At 38.7% G+C, this 26,544-nt stretch overlaps 1 protein-coding gene across 1 annotated transcript; it reads left to right on the top strand.

Moving 5' to 3' along the window:
* LOC111079652 (ribonucleoside-diphosphate reductase large subunit) lies at positions 1–26,544 on the top strand. Its single transcript, XM_022374908.2, has 4 exons — positions 1–124; positions 177–265; positions 11,069–11,246; positions 24,104–26,544. Exons 1-4 carry the CDS (start codon positions 73–75, stop codon positions 26,248–26,250), a joined length of 2,466 nt encoding a protein of 821 aa, XP_022230600.1. The 5' UTR covers positions 1–72; the 3' UTR covers positions 26,251–26,544.

The raw sequence follows: 26,544 nt of genomic DNA, 5'->3' as shown, positions 1-26,544 counted from the left end.
GGTATATCTAATAGTTTGGCGCTCTTTTTTTGATACCTTTACAAGCAAAAATTGTGAAATATCTTGAAAAAAATGTTAAAAAATAAAACTTTAAAAACGTCCAAATTGTTTGTTGTTAAACGAGGTATACAAAAAATTAAAATGTAAGAACCTGTTTTTACAAAGTTTGTTTTTAGATGGAAGACAGGAAGAAGTACATTTTGATAAAATTACCTCACGAATTCAGAAGCTGTGTTATAATTTAAATATGGATTTTGTTGACCCTGTAAGTTGAATTAAAGTTATTGTTCTTTTTGTATTTAAGCGTTGACATTTATACTCGTAGTTTGCGATTTTGAAATATATTTGAACATATGTGTGCATAGTTTTTGATCATTATATATGAAATTACAGTGAATCATTAAAGTATTCGTTCCAATCCACTCAGTAATAACAACATTCTTGATACTTATTGAATTTGCATTTTTCGCTTCCATTAGAATGCATAGACAGAATTCTTGATACTTATTGAATTTGAATTTTTTGCTTCCATTAGAATGTATTCCGCTACGTGAAAAAAAAAACGATCGGGAAGCGTTTAAATTAAACTATAAAATTACTGATTTGGCAACAGTGGCATCAATAGCCTTTTAATTAGTTCGTTTCAGTGGCGTAGCTACGTACGTGCAAGACGGTGCGGCGCACCGAGGCCCTTGAGCTTATGGGGCCGCCAAGCTCATGAGCTCAGACTCTGAACAAAAAAATCTCTCACTCCTCACTTCTGTTTGAAATGCAAGCATGAATTCGACTTGTATAATTCGGCGTCGTTTAAAGTATTCTTCAAAAAATTCTATGGAGAAACGGCTGGAATAACGTTCCAAACGGTAAAATATGATTTTCGGAGGGTTTGTCAACCAATTTCAGATGAGCCTTTTCTTCATTAATTAATTAACTTGTAAACAAACAAACAAGAATTTAAAAAAACGAGAAGGAACGTGTAAGTTGCTTCTTTGGACGCGACTTTACTTTTATACCAGTATTCAGTCGGTATATAAATTTGTGAGCTTTTGATTTATGTAGAATTTAAAAAAATGTACGTCTTACATTGTTTTGCTACATCTGTCTACATCTACATTTAATATGTTTATTATACAGCTAATATATTTATTCTACATCTGAAATGTAGAATATACATCTACAATGTAGATTCTACATCTTCTCCGTGAAAGGGCGCGAATTATCAGTTCCAATAGGATGGGTTTCAGCAATATGATGGGCTTCTGCTTTCAATAATAAAGATGACTGCTCGTGCAGAGAATTACTGAAGTTTTTATTTCATCTTTTCCCTACTTAAAGGGCTGAAAGCTTAGTATATAATGTACATAAAGTGTACATAATGTTTTGACACCGGAGACTGCTGGCTCAGCTCCTCGCCGCACAGTGGCTCGTTTTCTCAAAACACGTTGCAAAATTAATAACCTTTGAACCCGGCTAGGTATAATCTAATTAAAATATTTTTTTAAAAGAAATATTAAAGTAGGCGTGTCACTGGAAGGGGCGTCCTTAACGGTCAAACTCGAAATTTCGTTTTTTTACCCTAAAAACCAACATTAAAAAATAGAAATAAAATTGAACAACATGCAAAATATATTTTTGTAAAAAAAATCTTAGTTTTTAATAAATTTATACTAGTAAAAGTAAAATAATTTTTTTTTGTAAATATTTATTTTGCACTTTCTGAGCTGATAGCACGAAAAGTTAAGGTCCAAAAAACGTCAAGTAAAAATATTTAACAATCAATTTTTTTAGGTTTTTGAATCATGAAATAGAAATGTAATCGAAGCGTTTTTCGAAACTGCGAAAGAAAAGCTTTCCCAGCAAATGGCTAACACCTATAGTTCATAAGAAAAGCGACAAAAAGAAGATTTGTTCAACATGCTGTTAGCTTCCCGGATGATAGCCGTTCCGGACTTAAAATTAGTGTATTCCTCTGAAATGGTTGCCCCATTTGAAAATAGGGAAAATTGCTTCGTTAAATATGAAAATATTTAACTAACTGCATAATATGCAGTGCATATGAATATATGTACATATTTAGCAAGGGGGCGTGGCTTGGCTAGTCTAAAATTTACGCATTTATACCATATGAATGTGTCAGCATTCTCCGGTTATCGCAAATAGTTACGATTTGACAGTCAAATCGAAAAAAAAACATACTCCGGTTTTCGTAAATCGCAAGATTTTTACGATTTGAAACCGGTTGCTAGTGAGCTCACGAAACGAATCGCACATAGCACTTAAATAAAAACTTGCAGGAGCTGGAAAAAAATATAAAAAAACCCGCTGATGTTTTAAGTTATTATTTATATAATTAAAAATTCATTTTCGTATATCCTAATTTAATTAATAAATTTATTTCTAAAGGCCCCCAATTTAACATCACCAAAAAAATTCTAAGCAGTAACAAACTGCGAATTCCCATTTGACCGGTGAACTATCGATATCAATATTGGCAAGGGGAAAATTCTGTTCTTAATAGCCTTTTTACACTGGGCGCGTCTGCTATCGATATCGGAATAGACGCAATGAAGCTGAAAATGCGTTTACATTAGCAGACGTGCGTCTTGAATTTTGATTTGGGTGCTTGATGACAAGGAAAGAACATGACATTTACGCTGTGGCCCAAAATGACTTTCTTATAGACTTATGGGTTTACAAATTTTAAAAGAATATGGTTTTTTTTTGGTAATGTGTTTTTTCAGAGGTAATGCTTATATTTTTCAGATAACTTAAGTATCTTCTATCTGGTTGCATAGTAATTTGAGGTTCTGAAAAGCTGACAAATGCAGCTATAAATCCGACCCAGACACTTTTTAGCTGCAGCTTAACGCCTTGAAGATATTAAGCTTTCAAATTCAAATTTCATCATATTTTTTGGGGTATTTTTTTCCAAATTTTGTCAGCTTTTTAGAACTGCAAAGTTCTATGCAACCAGATATAAGATACTTAAGTTATGTGAAAAATAGAATCACTACCTCTGAAAAAAACATGAAAAAATACCAATTCTGAAAAATTCTAACAAAGAAACTAAACCATAAAAAAAGCAAATTTCTACAAACATTTTTAAATCCCGAACTCTATCAGAAAAAGTCATTTTGGTCCTCAGCGGAAAGAAAAAGTTCAATTTTGTCGAGTAGTGTTATCATTGTTAAACATGAATTGGTTAGCCCGATATATTGGCAATATATTGCCAAAAAATGGGAATAAACGAGCGTACGACTTTGACAAAATATGACCTAAAATTGCGTTACTAAAACAAGAAGTGGTTTTCAAGGTTGGGGTAAAAAATTGCAAAGCTATGCGAATTGGGTAGGACTATCTGCATAAAACTTATTTGTGCATGTATGAAATATGTAGTATTGTTTTGCAATGTTATTTAATGGAAAAACCTTTGCTGTTTTTTTTTTTTTTTGCTATAAGTCCGTGGAGGACTTACCAAACAACAAATACCAAATTCCGCAATAAAAGCTTAAAAACATACTGTTAACCGAGATTGGACAATATGTTAGAAAGACTTTGAGGTGAAACTTTTATCAAGAATCATATTTTTTCTGGAAGATAATAGTAAAATAAAACATGTTTTTTTTTTATTTTTTATATATTAAGTTACTTTCAACCGTGTTGATTAGTTGAAAGATTTATTTGGCCTCCCCGTCTGACACGGGTTAACGCCACCTCCTACATACAAGCTTTGTTTTGTAACAGATTTGATTACTACTACTAACAGCTGTTAACATGAAAACGGAAATTGTTGTTGTCCAGACCAATTTTGTCAGACCCAATTTTGAGGTTGGGTTACAAAAATTATTTATAAATTAGACACAAGATCCTGGTAATGTCCTGTCCAGATTTCCTTAAGGAACCAAACTGACATTTTCTGATGGATCCAAATTGTTTATTGTTATTGTTGAGCTACTGAGCTTTTGTTGCGTTGTTTTGCGAGGTATAAGAATGACGATGATTGTTCAGTTACTGGACTTCATTTTATAAAGATATGTTTTGTATCGAAAAATAGTGAAAGGTGTGGATTTGCTAGCGAGAGTTTATGATGGGTCGATTGAAGACGCGGGGCCGGTTCAAGACTGTTGAAAGCAGAGCTCGAAAAAGATGCTCAACCAATTTTTTTTATGCTGTCTGCTCGCGGAAAAGACAGAAAAATGAAACAGACGTGCTCTTTTTCTGAACAGAACACATATTTTTTTTGCTCTCGTGTTTTCGGTCTCGTGCTGAGCGGCGAACGAAGCATAAGTGTTTTCCTACGAAAACAGTCTGAGCGAGAGACCTTCGTTCGGCGCTCAACAACTGAGCATCAGTCACTGAGCAAATCGAGCCAGCTGCATGCACGAAGTGTCTTTTTGTTGTAGTTGCGTTAGGTATTTTTTGTTGCTACTATATATTCCCTCGCAGGCAAAGCGTGGAAGAGGAAGGGATAACGAAGAACGAGAATGTAAATACGAAATCATAGGCAAATTTATAAACTTAAAAGATTTAATATCCATACTTCCACATATTCTTCATAACAAAACAAAAAATTAAAGCTGCATATGTACATATTTCAAATATTTCTTGTTCGCTTAAATTAAGAATTAAGCTTAACAACTAATATTGAATTGATATTTTCGGGAGTTAAAGAGGTGCGCTTCTCATTTAAAATAAAATTAAGGGCTGAGAACGACCTTTCTACCGACACCTGAGTTGCCGGTGTGGCTAAAACCACCTGTGCCAGCTCACTTATTTGTGGCGACTTAAACTTTTTGTCGTGATAAAATTGTTTGATATCACTTTTTAGTGGTAAACGGCCAAACACAACATTGAAATTTTCGATTTCCATGTAAATTTTAGACAATTTGTCCGGTACTTCTTCTCCTTTGACTTGAGGCACTGGTTGCATATCATCTAAATATGATGATAGAAGTGACCGTTCCTCGGAAGCATCGATACTGCTTGTTGCGGAAGAAACATCATTTGTTGACACGGGCTCTGACGTAACACTTGACTTAATAAAAATATAAATAAAAACGTTATTATGAATACATTATTAACACTTAGTGCATTAATTAGTATTAAACAAAGACGATTTTATTAGTTAAAAACAAATAACTACACACATATCTATCTAGAAGACGAGACCTCTACGTTCTTACCACATTTATAGTATCTTACTTGATTCAAATTGAAAATACGTAACGCAAGTTTTTTTAAATTTTGTTTTGCTATCATTTTTTGTTGGTCGGATAAAATCAAATTAATTCGAGGGTCCATGTATATAGCTGATAACAAGGCTTCGTTTTGAAGCAACTTACTCTCCCGAATTTCGAATTGTGCAAATAATTTTTTTGTGATGTAGTTTTGGCTTTTTTCACATTTAAGCTTAAGCTCCATCCACAATATAAACGAGAAGGAACGTGCGAGTCGCTTTTGGGGACGCGACTCTACTTATACCCGTACTCAGTCAATATAATATACATTTTTGAGCATATGATTTTTTAGAATTTTAGAATTAAAAAAAAAATTTTACATATTACATTTTTTTGCTACATCTGTACATTATACATGTACCATTTAGATTCTACATCTCCTCCGCTAGGGGTTGCTCGCGCACTGAACGCGGCAGAGTGTGCGAGCGAGAAAGAGAATCAGTAACGTGTTTCATTCAGGGGGAGACGGGTGAAGCAACTGAAAATGAATTTCTTCATTCTGGCTATAATTATGATCGGATCTGGTTCAAATTCGGCAATCAGGTATATACGGTCATTCTCTACGATACTGCGTTTTTAGTTTGATCTTTGAAAATGTGCCTGCCACAGATTTTTGTTCTTTGTGGTGGCGGAAGGGGGCGGGGCGAAATTTTGAAATACACTTGTAGCAGTGTGATATCACATGAGTCTGGAAATCTCTAGCTCTTATAGTCTCTGAGATCTAGGCGCTCATCAAGACGGTCAGACGGACAGACGGACGGACGGACAGACGGACGGACGGACGGACAGACGGACATGGCTATATCGACTCGGCTATTGATGCTGATCAAGAATATATATACTTTATGGGGTCGGAAACGTTTCCTTCTCTACGTTGCACACATCCACTTTTACCACAAATCTAATATACCCCTTAACTCTTTTTTGATTACGGGTATAAAAAATCGCTGTAAGCAAGTTGCTCCTGTTGCAGTGTTAGAGTTGCTTTATATGTGTCTTTAAATGCTTCAATATAAAGCTCTACCCAGTCAATGTCAAGATCGACAGTAGTTTGCGTAGAAACAAACTCCCTTAGCTCGAATAGTTTTTCTAACATTAAGTATGTTGAGTTCCATCTTGTGGTGACATCAAGAGTTGGAATGTGCCTCTGGTTCTCCATCAAGGTACGTCTACATAAGTCAAATTTATTGTCATATATGTATGTATGATAACACAAAAACCCACAATACCTATATTTTCCGGTCCGCAAAACATTGCACATTTGACGGCAAGTAGAAATTTTTTGGCTGATCTCGCTTTGTTTATTTACGTCGTACACGCACAATTGTAGTGTATGCGCTGCGCATCTCACAAGTTGCACGTTTGGGAATGCCATGTAATCCAGCAATTCCATAAAATCTTCGTCCTTGTCATCATCGGTTATACTTTTCTCTGTGGCATCATCATTTATCAGTTCTATGGCCTTAACCATTTATTGGCTTTTATGCTTATTTTAATGAATAAACCCTTACCTAAAAATCTGATCAAGTTCAACACCATACTCCTGAACAATCTCCACAATTTTATTTTTTAAATAAAGTCCAGTATGTGACACGAGCAACTGGATCATCCCAAGCGTTTTCACGACGATCTCCGTTTTTGACAGTGTGGATTGAAACATCTGTAAATTTATACCCAGGATGGATTTTTCCATCCTGGTTGCCACATCTATTTTAAGTGATACGAGCTTCCGTTTACAAGAAGCCTTTATATCTTCTCTTATAGATATCTCCCTCATTCACACATGATCCATTATATTTCTTGATGTTATTGTAGGCATTTTCAGTGCATTATATATATCTTCTCTTATAGATATCTCCCTCATTCACACATGATCCATTATATTTCTTGATGTTATTGTAGGCATTTTCAGTGCATTATATATGGGGCTTAAAATTTCACGACACCCTTCGCTGTCTAAAAGTAAAAATGGCCTGCCATCAGAGGTAACAATTTTTACCAGCGATTCAATTATACCCGCTTCACTTGCCTCGTAGGCTATTTTCTTTTTTCCTTTTTGTTGCTCAGCGGTGTTTGAGATATCTTCATTGTACGAGTCGAATGTTTCTTTATGTTTGGTGTTAAAATGTCGCCGCAAATTTGTAACATGGTTGCCAGATAATTTTGCACCACACACGTTGCACAACGATTTATTGTCAGTTTTATCAAATTTAAAAAAAAGTGCACTTTATTATTTCCCTGACGGCTCATCGTAATTGATCCACACGCTTCAACGAAAACAAACAAATGAGGCACGCGCGCAGAACACACACACACACATACGTTCGCAAAAGACACTTTCGGCTCAACGAAGTGTCTCAAGTGAACGAATGCATAAGGAGAGCGACAAGACACTCTCGTTGGTTGAGCAAAGAGCGAAGAGCGAAAAAACGAAGCGGAAGGGTCTTTTCGATTCCTTTTTTAAGCGTGTCCGTTAACAACCGGTTTTTTCATGACTGCTTGCAAAAAGGGACCACCTCTTGCGCTTTCAGCCGATATATTTATGCTATGAGCGTATGGAACTTTTGGCAGGCAGTGACCAGACAGGAAAACGTTTAATAACGGTGGTGATTGATATTGAAGTGTCTTCTGCTTTCTCTGACGAGCCTCTCCCACAGCGGCTGACGAACGCCGAGAAAGAGCAAAGCATCAGCAAGAGCATAAGCACAAGCAAACAAAACGTTATAAAGAGAGACATTACATTAAGAGATGTTACATATGATCAACTACTCTTTGTGCTGCCATGGGCTGGCGCTTAGCCGAACAGTTATTTTATGCTTTATTATGAATTCACTTTATAATTTTAAGTTAATTTTGCAATACGCTTACCACCCCAATAATAAAAAACTCTTATATTGTATATCCTTCCAATGATAATTTCTTTTAAAATGGTATATTCGATAATAATGAGTGGATATACTTATATAAAAATACATAATATATTTAATACATGACTTAACATTCGAATAATTGTCATTAGGGTATTCAGCGTGCGACGTATTCAACAACTGTAAACAAATTCGTTTCTCAACTCATAAAAAGGTTTTCGTCTCGAAAATCGTTCGCTTCGCACAAGTACGCATTTGTGCGAGCGAGATGGTGCGAATTTCGTCGCTTGCCGAAAAATTGGCTTTCATATGGCAATTGAAATGTATGAGCGTTACGCATCTTATTCTTATATTGTCTTTGGTTAAGGGGTACTAGATGGAGTGAAAAGTAACCTCCTTGGGAATGAAACAAATTTAATTAAAATTTTTCTTTTTATTTTATTCTATGTAGTCCCCTCTTAGGACGATACATTTATTCCCGCGATTTTCCAATTTTGTTATCCCGTCCGAAAAATAATTTTCCGAAAGGTCTTCAAAATACCCCTCGGTGTCGTTGATTTCCTCGTGTGAGCTGAATTTTTTATTAATGAGCCATATTTTGAGGATAGAGAGAAGATAATAATCCGATGAAGCAAAATCAGGCGAATAAAGTGTCTGGACGTTGATAGGCAATGACTGCACCATCAAGTGGCCCATGCGACACCATTCGACGCATTACGCGCGCCGCGTGTTACCGAACCGATCGCGAGCATGCAGGAAAGATAGATGTTAGACTAAAATTCTAAACTAAACGAGAAGGAACGTGTGAGTCGCTTCTGGGGACACGGCTCTATTTATACCCGTACTCAGTCAGTATATACATTTTTGAGCTTATAATTTTTTAGAATTTTAGTATTAAAAAAAATTTTACATCTTTTTGCGACACATGTTATCTACATCTACATATACTATGTATATTCTACATCTAACATGTAGATTATCCATGTACCATTTAGATTCTACATCTCCTCCGCTAGGGGTTGCTCGCGCACTGAACGCGGCAGAGTGTGCGAGCGAGAAAGAGAATGATTAGTGTTGGCTGGGGAGGCGGGGAAAGCAACTGAAAAAGAATTTCTTCATTCTGGCTATAATTATGATCCGATCTGATTCAGATTCGGCAATCTGGTAGATATGGGCATTCTCTACGATACTGCGTTTTTAGCGTATCTCTAAAATTGTGCCTGCCACAGATTTTCGTCCTTTCTGGGGGCGGAAGGGGGCGGGGCGAAATTTTGAAATACACTTGTAGCAGTGTGATATCACAAGTCTGGAAACCAAATATGGTTTCGCTAGCTCTTATAGTCTCTGAGATCCAGGCGCTCATCAAGACGGACGGACGGACAGACGGACGGACAGACGGACATGGCTATATAGACTCGGCTATTGATGCTGATCAAGAATATATATACTTTATGGGGTCGGAAACGTTTCCTTCTCTGCGTTGCACACATTCACTTTTACCACAAATATAATATATCCCTTAACTCTTTTTTGAGTACGGGTATAATTACTTAAACTAATTACTATCAATAGTTTAAAACCAAAAAACTGTTAGAAACACGCTGTTTTTATACCCGTACTCAAATCTGAATTAGATCGGATCATAATTATAGCCAGAATGAAGAAATTAATTTTCAGTTGCTTCCCCTGCCCACGACCATGCAACTCATTTTCCTTCTCGCTCGCACACTCTGCCGCGTTCAGTGCGTGAGCAACCCCTAGCCAAAGACAATATAAGTATAAGATGCGTAACGCCATACGAAATTTCTGCACACGAATTTTCGAGGCTGGCTCTAGAGCTGGCTCCAGGCTCTCTTGAAATTTTTTAGAGAGAGAGAGCGCTCTAGAGCCAGCCGCTCTCTTGTATGCATACAGCATACGAAGGCACACGAAGTTGGTTCTTTGCCGATGCGACAGCCGAGCCGAGTCGTCGCGACGACTTTTTTTTGCAGCGCTGTCGAAATATACCCTTCAATTTATAAGTGTAAGTTAATTTTTCAAGACGCTTACCACCCCAATACTAAAAAACTGTTATATTGTTTATGTATATCCCTCCAACGATAATTTATTTTAAGATGGTATATTCGATAATGATGATCGGATATACATATATAAAAATACATAATATATTTAATACATGAAATTCCATGAATCACATTGGAATAATTGCCATTAGGGTATTCAGGATGCGACGTATTCAACGCCGGTATATAATTTCGTTTCTCAACTCATAAAAAGGTTTCCGTCTCGAAAATCGTCCGCTTGGCACAAGTACGCACACATACGCACACATGGCAATTGAAATGTATGAGCCTTACGTATCTTATACTTATATTGTCTTTGCCCTAGCGGAGGAGATGTAGAATCTAAATAAATGGTAAAAGTATAATCTACATGTTAGATGTAGAATATACATAATATATGTAGATGTAGATAACAGATGTAGCAAAACAATGTAAAATGAAAATTTTTTTTTTGTAATTCTAAAATTCTAAAAATCATATGCTCAAAAATGTATATACTGACTGAGTACGGGTATAAGTAGAGTCGCGTCCCCAGAAGCGACTCGCACGTTACTTCTCGTTTATATATTATTTAAAATTGGGACAAAAAGTATATTAACATCCGAAGCAAAAACAAAAATCTCTACATTTAATGAGCCAAACCTTTCTTATATGGAAATTATAAATAAACAATCGGAAAGAGCTCTACTTTTGAGCTTAATTATATTAAAAATGAAAGAGAATATGTCAAAGGCCACTACCGAAGAGTTATAACCCGAGAAACCTGCCATTATAACTAGGCGGCATACAAAATAAATTCAGATTTGGCAATTACTGAAACATTTTCAACAGTGAAAATATATAAATAAAATAAATAAGAATAGTGTATAATGTGCAAGCTAATCAACCTGTTCATTTTTAGGTGTCCATTACACTTCAAGTAATTAACGGTTTGTACTGTGGTGTTACTACGCAAGAACTAGACAATTTGGCTGCCGAAATTTCAGCTGGCTTAACTTGCAATCATGCCGACTATGCCATTTTAGCTGCTCGGATTGCAGTTTCTAACCTACATAAGGAGACAAAAAAAGTTTTTTCTGGTATGTAAACAATTCAAAAACTATTCCTGACGAGTGTCGCGGCATTCGTGCTGCAACACTATCCAACACCTGGTACTCAGAGTATATATTTATACCCGTACTCGAACTGTTAAGGGGTATATTAGATTTGTGGTAAAAGAAGATGTGTGCAACACAGAAAAGGAAACGTTTCCGACGCCATAAAGTATATATATTCTTGATCAGCACCAATAGCCGAGTCGATATAGCCATGTCTGTCTGTCCGTCTTGATGAGCGCCTAGATCTCAGGGACTATAAAAGCTAGAGCAACCAAATTTTATTTCTAGACTCATTTGATATCACACTGCTACAAGTGTATTACAAAATTTTGCCCCGCCCCTACAAATGACGAAAATCTGTGTCAGCCACAATTTTGAAGACACCAGGAAACTAAACACATAGTATCGTAGATAATGGCCATATCTACCAGAATGCCGAATCTGAATCAGATCGGATCATTATTATAGCCAGAATAAAGAAATTAATTTTCAATGGCTTCCCCCACCTTCTTCAGCACTGCTGCCGCTACTTATTCTCTTTCTCGCTCGCCCACACTCTGCCCTGTGCAGTGCGCAACCTTTGCGGAGAAGATGTATAATCTACATTTTAGATGTGGAATCGACATTGTAATTGTAGATGTAGATAACAGATGTAGCAAAAAAATTTTACATAAATCATAAGCTCACAAATTTATATACGTCAACCGTCAACCGTCAACGACGTCAGACGTATTTTTGTATCGCTCCGCCGTGAAAATCAATTAATAGCGATTAATCGTAAATTAATTCGCGAAAAAGCGCTCGGGATAGTCATGGGTAGTAGTGATCGTGCTACCCATGAATACCATCCAATCGTGTAATAAAGATTAATAGAAAAGGACAAATCTCAACGTATAAGAGCACCAGCTCGGTAAAGAGCACAAGCACTGTAACCAAAGCCAAAATGAGCCAAGCCCGGCATCAGCAACAAGACGAGTGTCGGCTCTCGCAAGCAAAAAACAACGCTTACTTCTCTATACGCTCGACAAAGGCAACAGTACCAACAAAAACTGCGTCACTGCAAGTGAACGAGGAGAGAGCACGCTCTCTCTCTCTCCTGCATTGCAAAGTGGGTCATGGAGTGCTCAGTGCCCATCCCCCGACTCGTACTGCCTAACCAGCGATTTGCTAATATCGACAACAACTAGTACAATGCCCTCGCTCAAAACTGTGTCTTCGACCACAACAACGACAACAACCACAACAACAACCACTGCAATTGCTCAGCGCCCGATACTGTCGACCCACTGCGACAAGCCCCAACTCTCCCAACCAATAAGTTCAAAAAATGCTAACGGAGCGTTAATTCAGACTGGGCTCGATCGCTATGTGCAAATCAAAAGAAAATTGAGCCCACAAAATGTGAAGAACAACAATGCAGCTAAAATAACTAAAATAACCGAGAACACTGTGCCACATAAGGCACTAGCAAACAATAGATTTGCGATACTAAGTGTCCCAAATGAAGATGAGATCACCCAAACACCCAAGGCCAAAAAATTAAGACCGCCACCTATTTATGTTCGACAGGCAAATTGTGCTGAACTGGTCAAAAAATAACTGATACAATTGGCGCAAACACATTCTATGCCACGTCCATAAAAAGTCCATAAATGAAACTAAAATACAAGTCAATGACGAACAAAACTATCGATCAGTTGCGAAATACCTTGAAAATGAAAAAAATTAATTACCTACCAACTTAAAAGTAACAAAGGATTACAAGTGGTTATCACAGGAATCGAACCAACAGTCCCAATCAATGGGATAATAGATGCACTTAACGATAAGGGCTTCGAAGTCAAAATGGCTATGAACATAATAAATAGAAATAAAATTCCCCAACCAATGTTCAAAGTAGAACTGACACCTGAATGTATGCCTATAAGTAAAAATGAAGTTCACCCAATATACAAGCTTCAATATCTACTGCACCGTAGGATCACCGTTGAGGAACCACACAAACGAAATGGACCGGTCCAATTCACAAATTGCCAGGAATATGGACACACGAAAACCTATTGCACTCTACGGGCAGTCTGCGTTGCCTGTGGTGATGTTCATCTCACTGAGGCCTGCCCCGTAAATAAGGAGGACCCATCTGCCAAAAAATGAAGCAACTGTGGGGGAAACCATACGGCCACCTATAGAGGTTGTCCTGTCTATAAAAAATTGAAAAATAGCCTAAACCAACAAATAACTGCAGCTCGAAATCCTGTCGTCCGACAAAACTTACCATATATACCATCAAATACGACTCCAGGAGTTTCTTTTGCTCAGGCGTTTTTTACAACAACGGGTCGTACGCCTCAGTCCCTAAGCCGACACTTCAACCAACCACAGCTGGAATAATGCAGCATCAGGCATCAAATTAGATCCCAGAAATTTCTGCCCAACATACCCCTGCTAATCCATCCCAATTGCCTAGTGGAATTGAGTCAATGCTGGTAACTATAACAAACACAATGGTAGCAATACAACAAACGATGCAGGAGCTTATGCGTCACCAAAATCTCCTCCTGGAGCTCCTAATCAAACAGAAATCTGTTAAAATGGCCTGTCTAAATATATGTTTCTGGAATGCAAATCGCATTTCGCAGAAAAAATGCGAGATCTTTCAGTTCCTCGCTCAACAACGTTCGTTCTCTTTCGTAGTGACCAGACGTGTTTTTTTTTTGCGCTCCGCATTTTCCTTTTGTTTAACTTAAACAGCCGGTGTTTTTTATCTATAATTTAACTCTCTAACTATCTTACATTAAAGTCATTCTTTTACCGCGGGTGCATGCCTGATAATTGTGTTAAAACACAACTTATTTAATAAATTTTGTGCGTCGGTTAGTCGTGTGTTTGTGTTGTTGCTTTTCGTAAGTACGCCCTCTCATTACATTTAGCCGCTCTTTGTCGTAGTTATTGCCATCTATTACTCTCTCTATCACCTAACTCTCAATAACTGTTCTTTCGCTCTCGCTCTTGAAACTTTTTGTGCAGTAACGCTCTCACTTATAAGCTGTTGCTGCAACCACTTTCCTCTCTCATCGTTTACCGATTCCTATTTAAGCATTGCTCTAAGCATTTGCTCTGCACAGTGGTCTGATTGTTATTTGTTTTGAACTTTTTTTTACCAAAGTAAAAAAAAAAATAAAAGACATAAATATGGAATTTTCTGTCGTCTGTGCCAAAAAAACCTGCAAGAAGCAGATCACCCATGACCAGCCCAATATCCCCTGCTGGCTTTGCGAAAGCGTAGTGCACGCAAAATGTGTAGGGATCTCGGGCCGTGTAGGAGACGCCATTTCCCAAAACAAGGGCCTACATTATAGTTGTGAGGAATGCCGTGCTGTGGAAAACGACATGCGTTCGTTCATGAGGCAGACGCGGAGTGGCCTCAAAGAGCTGATCGTAGGCTTTAAACAGCAATATGATCGGCTCTTGGCCATGAACACTCAGTTCAGCAGTTTACAGCTGCTGGCTGAGTCTCCGAGGCGCAAGAAGTCTACTCCGCGGGACTTGCAAGTGCCGACTGCCTCATGTCCGCCGGCATCTGAAAAACTTACTCCGACCACTCCCTTAGTGCAGCAGTTGATTACGTTTCCTACTCCAAGGGCAACGATCGCTGCTGGTGATGCAGATTCGGGAGCCGAACGCGTCACTTCGGGGAGTATGCAGTTAGAAATGTCTGTAGAGTCCGTGTCCATCGAGTCCGCACCCAACCTTTTAACTCTCCCCTCAGTTTCGCACCCACAAGCTAATAGATGTCCAGGACCACCGGATACTGCCATCACAGGTACTAGGCCTGTGGTGCCAAAACCACTGGTAGGAGTCCCACCAAAGCGACAAGTTTTTGTCTCGCGGCTAGCCCCTGACCTCACATCCAATGTTGTGACCGCTTTTATACAAAGCAAAATAAAATCCGTCGGCTTAAAGGTGGAAAAATTTAACTTTTCTTAAGCCAGGGAGATATCTTCCTTCAAGATAAGCGTCTCCCCAACTCAATTTGAAACCATTTTTTCCGCCAAGTTTTGGCCAGAGCATTTGGTGGTTAAAGAGTTTAAGGCTAAGAAAAAGAATAGGCCCCCCATTACTCTTCCTAGCATTCAGACCAGTGGTCCATCTCCATCCTCATCTTCCACATCTACTTCCACCCATCCAAAAAACTAACTTCCTCTCTTGTAGTTACCTACCAGAATGCTAGAGGCTTGCGTAGTAAGCTCAGCACTCTTTTCCTTGAGAGTCTCGCATTCTCATCCCACGTTATTGTGTTCACCGAGACCTGGTTAAAGCCGGACATCCTTAGTTCCGAAGTTTTGGCAGGTCGGTACACAATTTTTAGAAATGACCGTTTGTCTCGACGTGGAGGTGGGGTCCTTATTGCAGTGGCCTCAAACTTCACGTCGGAACATTTCATGGTCCAGTTTCTTCCTCGCTATCAGAAAAAGACCATATGATAGTTCTTGGTGATTTCAATTTGCCAGGTACTGTTTGGTCTTCAGTAAACGAGTCTAATAACCTTGTGCCCATGTCACGACATGACTTTATCGACGGCTTGCTAGACCTATCCCTGTCTCAAGTCAACCATGTGAAAAATTCCTTGGGTCGATTGCTTGATCTGTGCTTTGTCTCGGATCCGACTATAGCGTTGTTAACCCGAGCCCTTCCGCTCAATATACCTGAAGACTCCTACCATCCTACATTCGAAGTGTCAGTCGATATTGGCCCTACTGTATTGGATCGAATGGGTAGGCTATCTGAACGTGTCCGCTGCTTATGTAAAGTCGAGTTTACGAAGCTTAATAACCTCATTAGTGATTTTGATTGGTCCGCTCTGTATTTGTGCACTGACGTTATGAAAGGCACAAACCTTTTTTACAATGTACTTGACACATTTTTTGATTCTTGTGTCCCACTTTCTTGTCCGGTTAGATCTGGAAAACCTCCTTGGTTTACCAAAGAGTTATCCAGTCTAAAAAATTTAAAATCAAGACTTTATAAAAAATTTCGAGAAGTTGGTTCTCCCTCTTCTCTTTCTCACTATGTAATAGCTCGGTCAAATTTCTCCGTTCTTAACGCTCAAGCTATAAAAACTACCTATCTCGATGCAGGATACGATTTTCACAAGACCCTAAACAATTTTACAGCTTCGTAAATAGTAAGCGTAGAACGTCCGCAGAACCATCCTCGTTATCTTTTCTCAATATTTCAGCAAACAATGATCAGGAAATTGCCGATCTTTTTGCCAAATTTTTCCAAACAACCTATTCTCATGAAAGCTACTCTGGTCAGACGTATCCATACAGTTTACCAAGGTCGAATGGCATCTTCAGCCCTTTGTTAAATGAAAGCTCACTGCTTCATGATCTTCGACTAGTTAAGCCGGTGTTTTCACCAGGTCCCGACGGAGTTCCCGGCTGTGTACTTAGGTACTGTGCCGACGCTCTGTGTGGACCCTTGCTTAAACTATTCACCCTATTCATTAACTCTTCATGCTTCCCCCCATCTGGAAGGAATCTTTTATTATTCCGTTCCATAAGAAAGGTAGCAAGTCTGATGCAAATAATTATAGAGGTATATCTAAGTTATCCGCTATTCCTAAAATGTTTGAAAAAATTTTAACTCGGCATTTGCAACATTTCTGCAAATCACTTATATCTCCATCTCAGCACGGATTTATAAGGCGACGATCAACAACCACAAATTTATTAGAGTTTACCTCTTTTATCATTAAAGGCTTTCAAGGTAACTTGCAGACGGATGTCATTTACACTGATTTTAGTAAAGCATTCGATTCTGTAAACCATTCCCTTTTAGCACAAAAACTTGACCTTTTAGGGTTTCCGCCTAATCTTTTGAGATGGATTTCTAGCTACCTTCGTTCTAGGTCTCAAAGAGTCCTCTTCAAAGACTCCTTCTCTTCACCTGTTAAGGTTACTTCTGGAGTACCACAGGGCAGCCATCTAGGCCCCCTGCTATTCACACTCTTTATTAATGATCTGCCTTCAGTATTAACAAACTCTCGAGTACTCATGTATGCGGATGATGTTAAACTTTGTGTCCAGTATAAGGACATTTCATTTCACTCTGGCTTGCAATCCGATCTCAATAACTTTCAATCATGGAGTTGTGCAAATATGTTACACCTAAATGCCTCGAAATGCAAAGTAATGACATTTCATCGCTCCAGCCCCCTTTTGGCTCCTTATAGCCTCTGCGGTGGTTCTCTTGAGAGAATTACGTTGGTTGATGATCTTGGTGTTAAATTAGACCCAAAGTTAAAGTTTTCTGAACACATTTCTACCATGGTAAATAAAGCCATGGGTGTGCTTGGGTTTATAAAGAGGTGTTCAAAAGAATTTGACGACCCCTATATAACGAAGACTTTCTACATCTCGCTTGTTCGTCCGATTTTAGAGTACGGCTCTTGTGTATGGTGCCCCCAGTACAAAGTACACCAGGACCGTATAGAATCAGTCCAGAAAAACTTTTTACTTTTTGCTCTGCGTGGCCTTAACTGGGATGCAGGTGTGAGACTGCCATCTTATCCTCGTAGATTGCTTTTAATAAACCTTCCAACCTTAGTTAGTCGTAGAAAAATGCTTGGTGTGATTTTTATGCACAACCTGATCAAGGGTGACGTAGATAGCCCTGTCTTGTTGAGCCGCATAAACTTTACGATTCCTATTAGATCTACTAGAAACTTCATTCCTTTTTTCCTTCCGCTTTGTAGATCGAATTATTCCTTGCACGAACCCTTTAGGGTACTTTGCTCGGACTTCAATTCCCTCTACCACATAATATCAACTACTAATTCCCTTCCTCTTCTTAAATCACTAATACTAACATACCTTTCCCGTAATTAGTTATATTTCTTAGCTATCTTTGCATGTTTAGCTCTTTGAGTTGTGTTTAGCTCTAATTTTCCTCGAATTTGAGTCTAACACCTATCTTTCCTGCATGCTCGCGATCGGTTCGGTAACACGCGTCGCGCGTCATGCGGCAGCGTCCCTCGGTCGGTTGGCCGGGAGGAGGGCTGCGTTTCTGCCTGGGTTCCGCGCGTAACAGGCTTCGGCTTGGTGTCGCATGGGCCACTTGATGGTGCAGTCATTGCATATCAACGTCCAGACAAGAGAACACGACATTGACGCCATGCTCATATCAGAGATTCACCTAACAAATAAAAACTATTTTCACCTCGATGGCTACAACTTCTATGCGACAAATCATCCCGATGGTTAGGCACATGGAGGTACAGCCGTTCTGATCAAGAATCGCATTAGGCACTATCCATTGCCTTCATTTGCTACACCTTATCTACTGGCAACAGCAATTCATATTGAAATTCAGAGCGGCTACCTAAACCTAGCCGCAGTATACTGCCCACCATGCTCCTGCATTTCCGAAACAGAATTTGTAACATTCTTCGACCTGCTAGGTGACCGATTTATAGCAGCTGGTGACTACAATGCCAAGCACACCCATTGGGATCTAGACTAACCAACCCGAAAGGAAGACAACTATATAACGTTGTAATAACACCACGAAACAAGCTAGACTTTGTCTCTACGGGCAAGCCCACATATTGGCCCACAGATCCAAACAAGCAACCCGACTTGATTGATTTTGCAGTTACACGAAGGGTGCTGCAAGCTCAGATTAATGTAGATCACTTAACAGATCTATCATCGGATCACTCGCCCATTCTACTTCACCGTTACGACCATCCACAGCTTTCGGAACGCCCACACTTTCTAGCAAACCAGATTGGCTCAAATACAGGAAGTACATAAGCTCTCATATTGATAGCTGCCCAAATATTAATTGTAAAGATGACATTGATAGGTCAGTCGAAGCATTAGTATCCTTAATGTCACTGGCGGCAAAACACTGAAAACCAATATTAGTATCTAATAAACTTTCCAACAGCAGTCGTATTTCTCGGCAAAATGAAGTGCAGCTACGCGATAAAAGAAGGCTTCGCCGAGAGTGGCAAGCACACAGATCACCTGTCTCGGATAAAAGAGCGGATAAAAATAGCCAGCCACCTACTACGCAGAGCCCTAGAAGATGGAAAAAACCGAGCTCAAATATCCTATATGGAGCAACTCTCCCCAACTAGCAAATGATTCCTACTGTGGAAAGCTAAATCAGGCGTATGCCCACCAATCGTCCATCTAGAAAACGTCTTCAAACCACACCCAGCAACAAATAGCTTTGTGCTCCCACCAACCCACAATCCCGAAGCTTCCCCGCCTATCATATTCCAATCAGGAGAAGTCACAAGGGTCATTAAAGACAAAATCTCAAAGGAAAAGAAAGAGCCGTGCCACGATTTCATCTCCCCTAAAATGATCATAGAATTGCCGAGCTGTGCAGTGTATTTCCTTACTGTGATATTCAACAGCATGATGAAATGGGGCTATTATCCTCAAGAATGGAGGAAATCAGTCATCACAATGATCCATAAAGCCGGAAACGACAAGTCCAAGCCATCATCATATAGACCTATCAGCCTACTGCCTTGCCTATCAAAAATATTTGAAAAGCTGCTCCTGAATCGTATCAAACAATGCCTACACATCAACGTGCCATCCCGACTCACCATTTTGGATTTCGCGAAAAACACGGAACCATTGAACAAGTAAACCGTATAACCTCTGAGATACGAAATGCATTTGAAAGACGGTAGTATTGCTCCGCTGTTTTTCTGGATGTCGCCCAGGCTTTCGACCGCGTTTGGTTAGATGGCTTAATCCACAAAATCAAAATATTACTTCCACAGAACAAATATTGGAGTCATACCTACAGCAAAAAAGTTTCGGAGTACGATGCAAAGATTTCCTCTCTGAACATCATCCAATTGAAGCTGGTGTACCACGAGGCAGCGTGCTTGGACCGACACTGTATATCATATTCACAGCAGATCTACCGACAAACAGCCTAACAACAACTTCGATATTTGCTGATGATACTGCCATATTAAGTCGCTCCAAGTGCCCAAGAACGGCCACGGAACACTTATCATATCATCTCGTGGTCTTAGAAAAATGGCTAGCAGACTAGCGCATACACGTAAATGAGCAAAAGTGCAAGCATGTCACCTTTACGTTAAACAGACAATCTTGCCCTCCATTATGTCTGAACAATATCAACATTCCACAAACCACCGAAGTAACATACCTTGGTGTTCATCTGATTAGAAGGCTTACTTGGCGTAAACACATCGAAGCGAAGAGAAATCTACTTAAATTTAAAGCAAGTAATCTACATTGGCTAATAAACACCCGTTCACCACTAAAACTGGAGTACAAAGTACTTTTGTACAATGCAGTTCTCAAAGCCATCTGGACATACGGCTCCGAGCTATGGGGAAATGCTTGCGTTAGTAATTTAGATAATCCAGAGAGCCGTCACTGGGGCACCATGGTACATACGGAATGAAAATGACCATAAAGACTTGAATGAAGGATCAGTTAAAGATTAAATTGCCAAAGTGAAAGCAAAGTACCAGGCCAAGCTTCAAGCCCATCCTAATAGACTTGCGCAGTCTTTAACTTGGCACACTAGCCATACATGACTCTGGCGAAGAGACCTCCCCACCCAACAATAATACTTAGCTAGGGACGTACCCTAAGTAATTAAGTGTAATTAATTAAATAAATAAGTCTCTAATAGGGAAGATTCAATAAATAAAATCCCGTAATAAAAATAAAAAAAATGATATACTGACTGAGTGTACGGGTATAAACGTAGAGTCGCGTCCACAGAAGCGACTCACACGTTCTTTCTCGTTTTGTTTGATTCCATGTAAAATAGCGTGGTACTTCGGAAAAGATTAATGTTCGTGCAAAGGAATTGAATGTATCTTCACGATTACACAATTCAAAAAATTCCGTAAGTGTAGTTGTTTGGCTATTAAGCGTTTTTAATAGCCGTTGAAACTTGTTTAATTGTTAAGAAAAGTCTAGCGTTTCAATGGGTAATGTACAATTTATTATATATTGGTAATGTAAGGTAGACGATAAAGTGACCGATATAATAAAGCGATGGATACGTTATGAAGATCAATACCAGACTGAGAAAGGGCAGGCGGGCCGAATTGCCCGTGCCCTAATGCAAGCGAGAGAGAGCAAATAAACGATAGAAGCTCGGGCTGCTGCTGAGCCGAGTACGAGCGATAGATAGAGAGAAAGAATGCGAGAGAGCAGCATAGATGATGAGAACGATGGCGAAAGAAACTTGGAAGCGAGATGCATATATAGACCACAATTCGTGTGTCACCAATTGACCGAATATATGCGTATGTATATATGCGACGACAGAAAAGATCGAGAGATTGCAAAGGCATGCAAGTGCTGGACCAGATCATGGCCTTTGCGAAGGCATGTAAGGGCAGACGGACCAAATTACCCGTGCCCTACGCGATGCTAAGAATAGAGATCGATAGAACGAAAGAGCGATATAGCGAGATAGTAAAGTAAAGGAGAAAGGCAAGAGACGAAGAGACGAAAGAACGGTTGCATAGGCGAATAGATTGAGTAATTATAAGCGGTTACAATGTTTATATGCAGTGGGCAATTCAAATAGCAAACAAAGGTGAAATTACGTTAGTTGCGCCACTGGCTATTATTTGAGGTATTTGTTGGGGATTTTCCGGCTGGGAAAGCAGACAGTAGTTTTAGGTGGATTCATGGCACGCTCTTCTACTGTATCGTTGTTGAAAAAAAACACGCTGTCCGTTTTCAAGAAGAATGGCTAAATGTATTACTGCTGGTTACTGTTTTGAGTTTGGAAACCAAAGATAACCATATACCTTAATTTGAGCTGATATACCGGCCAATTTGGTAGCGCAAAATTTCGTGGTTTTCATATAGTCGAGCAGCATTCACATCATTATGTTGTATTTGAAACACAGCCATATCGCTGACATTATTCACATACTTACAAATGTATTTGATTGATTTCACTGAACTGCTGCACTCAACATTATTGTGAGCATTGAATGTTTTGCTCAACAGAGGATAATATGGTAATACCCATCGATTTCTACGTTGTTGATTTTCCAGTCTTGAGTATTCTCGTCTTGGCGGGGATCATCTGGAGTGAAGCCGTTAGTTTCGCGATTAGTGGTAAGTGGTCAGAGCTTAGCTCGTGCTGCTCACGGACTGAGAGCAGGTTGCTTGGGATCAACTTGTAGACGAAAAAGTCCAGACATGAGGGCGTGGAACTGCTACTATTCGTTCAGGTGGTAGTGCGTTATTCCACTCTTTATGATGACGGCAGCTCCTCCTCTGACCCTTTTGCTCGGGTGATCCGCTCTGTATACATCGTAGCCATCCATCGTGTAATGCCTTCCCTCTATCAGCTGAGTCTCTGTGACTAGCATCACGTCGACATTGTGAGCACGCACTCCAGCTCGTCTGCAAAGGCTTCCACCCGGTCCGCTTCTGACCGATGCTGAATAATATCTCGAGTTTAGAACTAATCTTCGGCAGTGATAACTGCCTCTTCGCATACTTAGCAGGCATTAGCCAAACAAATAACTCAATTTATGAATATCTCAGGTTTAGAACTCATCTTCAACTATGAAAATTGTCTCTTCGTATTGTATTTGTGGTAAAAGTGGATGTGTGTAAAGCAGAGAAGGAAGCGTTCCCAACCCCATAAAGTATATATATTCTTGATCAGCATCAATAGCCGAGTCGATATAGCCATGTCCGTCTGTCCGTCTTGATGAGTTCCTATCTCAGAGACTTAAAGAGCTAGAGCAACCAAATTTTGTTTCCAGACTCATGTGATATCACACTGAGAATGACCATATCTATAAGAATGCCGTGTCTGATTTAAGCATAGTATCAAGCAGCGCGGAATTTAAAAATTCCTGTCAAACTCCATATAAAAAAAACTGGCAGGAATTTTTCGTTTACGTTTTCCTGGAGTGTGTATCCAGCAACACGAGCGGAATCCACAGATTTATATCGATAGTTGCCTATCGGGACCGTATGTGGACTGAGAAAACAGCTGACACCCAGCTCAAAAATATATGTTCAATAATTATTCCTGAAGTGAATGGTGCAAGAACTGTCTGCAAAACCAAATAGAGAGATGAAAATTATTCTATTTTGTTTTGCATTTATATATGCCGCCACCAACACAATCACTTCATCATCAGAGTGCATTTTTTTCCTTTTTTAATTTTAGCATAATTTTACAGCTGACCCTGTTTACAAAACACAGCTGATTCACTGACACTGTTTACAAAACACAGCTGATTCATCAACCCTGTTTTAGCTATGTTCCACACCCTCACGGAATAACTAGTAAATTCCTGGCAGGAATTTTCCGCGGTGCTGGAGACAGGCCTTAAGATTGGATAAATTTTATGCCAGAAAGAAGAAATTAATTTTCAGTTGCTTCCCCCACCTCCTCCAGCACGAGACCACGCTACTCATTCCCTTTCTCGCTAGCACACACTGCCCAGTGCAATACACGGAGAAGATTTAGAATCTACATTGTGTATGTATAATCTACATTTTAGATGTGGAATAAATCCCACTGAAATCGAACATACATCTACATTTATAGTATAGCTGCTTTATGAATTAACTGCCAAAATTTTGGGCTATAACCTTACAGTTATTTACTTAAATCTAAAAGAACATTTTAAGACCCTGAATCCTTTAAAATTGCAATAAATAAGTAAATATGTAATAAATATTATATTAACCTTAGAGCGCACATTTTGCTTTGAATCCTGTTCTGTTTATTAATTTCTTATTATTAACAATCTGTTGGAATACATTTTTCAGATGTCTTCGAGGATCTCTTCAAAAATGTCAATCACGAAACGAACACTTCTTCACCAATGGTATCAGAATTTCATTATAATGTTGTGAAAAACAATGCTGATCGCTTAAACTCTGCTATTATTTATGATCGTGATTTCGGTTATAACTATTTTGGATTTAAGACGCTCGAGCGTTCCTATTTACTTAAAATAAATGGGAAAATTGCAGAGCGTCCACAACACATGCTAATGCGCGTCGCTCTTGGTATTCATGGAGACGATATTGGTGCAGCTGTTGAAACTTACAACCTACTTTCAGAGCGATATTTTACGCATGCCTCGCCAACTCTTTTTGCTGCTGCTACAAATCGCCCTCAACTATCCTCATGTTTTCTTTTGACAATGAATTCGGATTCAATTGAAGGTATTTTTAAATCAGTTGAACAATGTGCAATGATTTCCAAATCAGCGGGTGGAATTGGACTTAATGTTCATTGTATTCGTGCCAAAGGCACTTCCATATGTGGAACGAACGGTACTTCAAATGGATTAGTTCCAATGCTAAGAGTATTTAATAATGTGGCACGATATGTTGATCAGGGAGGTGGAAAAAGACCTGGTGCCTTTGCTATTTATTTAGAGCCCTGGCATTCAGATGTTTTTGAATTTTTAGACCTCAAAAGAAACACTGGAAAAGAAGAAAACCGAGCACGGGATCTTTTTTATGCTTTATGGATTCCCGATCTTTTCATGAAACGGGTTGAAGCAAATGAAAACTGGTCGTTGATGTGTCCACATAAATGTCCTGGACTTCAAGATGTTTGGGGCGAAAAATTTGAGCAACTTTATGTCAAATATGAGCAAGAGGGACGTGCTAATCGAACAGTGAAAGCTCAGTCGTTATGGTTTGCCATTATAGAATCGCAAGTTGAAACTGGTAACCCATACATGCTTTTTAAGGATTCCTGTAATAGAAAGAGCAATCAACAAAATGTTGGCACTATTAAATGCAGTAATTTATGTACAGAAATTGTTGAGTACTCTGCACCTGATGAGATCGCTGTTTGCAATTTAGCTTCAATTGCACTTAACATGTTTGTAACACCAGAAAAAACATTTGATTTCAAAAAATTAAAAGATGTAACCAAAACTGTTGCTAAAAATCTTAATAAAATAATAGACATCAACTATTACCCCTTGCCAGAAGCTAAGAAATCCAATTTAAGGCATCGTCCAATTGGTATAGGTGTTCAAGGTTTCGCTGACGCTTTAATTCTAATGCGTTTTCCCTATGAAAGTGAAGAAGCTAGTCTTTTAAACCAACAAATATTTGAAACTATTTATTTTGGGGCTTTAGAAGCTAGTTGTGAACTTTCTCAAATATTTGGTCCGTACGAAACCTATAAAGGAAGTCCTGTAAGCAATGGCATTCTACAATATGATATGTGGGATAAAACTCCAACGAACTTATGGGATTGGCAAAACCTGAAAGAAGACATTAAAAAACACGGAATTAGGAATTCGTTGTTAGTAGCTCCTATGCCTACAGCATCTACTGCCCAAATTATGGGTAATAACGAATCATTCGAACCATATACAACTAATATATATACGAGACGAGTATTATCTGGTGAATTTCAAGTGGTCAATCATCATTTATTAAGGGATTTAACAGAGTTGGACTTATGGGATGATGATATGAAAAATAAAATAATTTCAAGTAGGGGCTCCATTCAAAATATTGAAACTATTCCCCAAAATGTTCGCGATCTTTATAAAACAGTGTGGGAAATTTCAGTTAAATCCACAATTAAGATGGCTGCTGATAGAGGTGCATTTATTGATCAAAGTCAGTCGTTTAATGTTCATGTGGCCGAGCCTAACTACGGAAAATTGACATCCATACATTTTTTCTCCTGGAAAGCTGGACTAAAAACCGGAATGTATTATTTACGCACAAAACCAGCTGCCAATGCAATACAATTTACAGTCGACAAAAAACAAAATGCATTACCGTTAAAAGGTAAAAATGGGTCTTATAACCGATTAACTTCGCTTGATGAAAATACCAATAACCCTCAGCATATTGAATCAGACCGAGAACGTAGAATGGCTGAAATGGTTTGTTCCCTCGAAAATAAGGATAATTGTTTATCGTGCGGATCTTAAATGCATGTAAATATATATAAGTAATAAAAAATAAGTAAATATTTAAAATATATCCCATTATATATCAACAAACAAAATTAAGTTATATATTCAGAAGCAAACAATCGTCAAAATAGACAAGTCAACCAGTACAGCATACTTCAAACCATGCCAACAGAGCAGTTTGAAATCGAACTAAATAATTAATTTACCTTATTTACCCTTGTACCAATATTAAATAAAAAATACAAAAAAAATACAGTAAAGAACAATGCTAATAATATTATTGAAAAGTATAAACTACTGTACAACCGA

The sequence above is a fragment of the Drosophila obscura genome, unplaced genomic scaffold (assembly GCF_018151105.1).
Source record: "Drosophila obscura isolate BZ-5 IFL unplaced genomic scaffold, ASM1815110v1 contig_137, whole genome shotgun sequence".
Taxonomy (NCBI): Eukaryota; Metazoa; Arthropoda; class Insecta; order Diptera; family Drosophilidae; genus Drosophila; species Drosophila obscura.
Note: the sequence above shows the minus strand (reverse complement) of the source record. Positions and strands in the feature narration are given on the sequence as shown.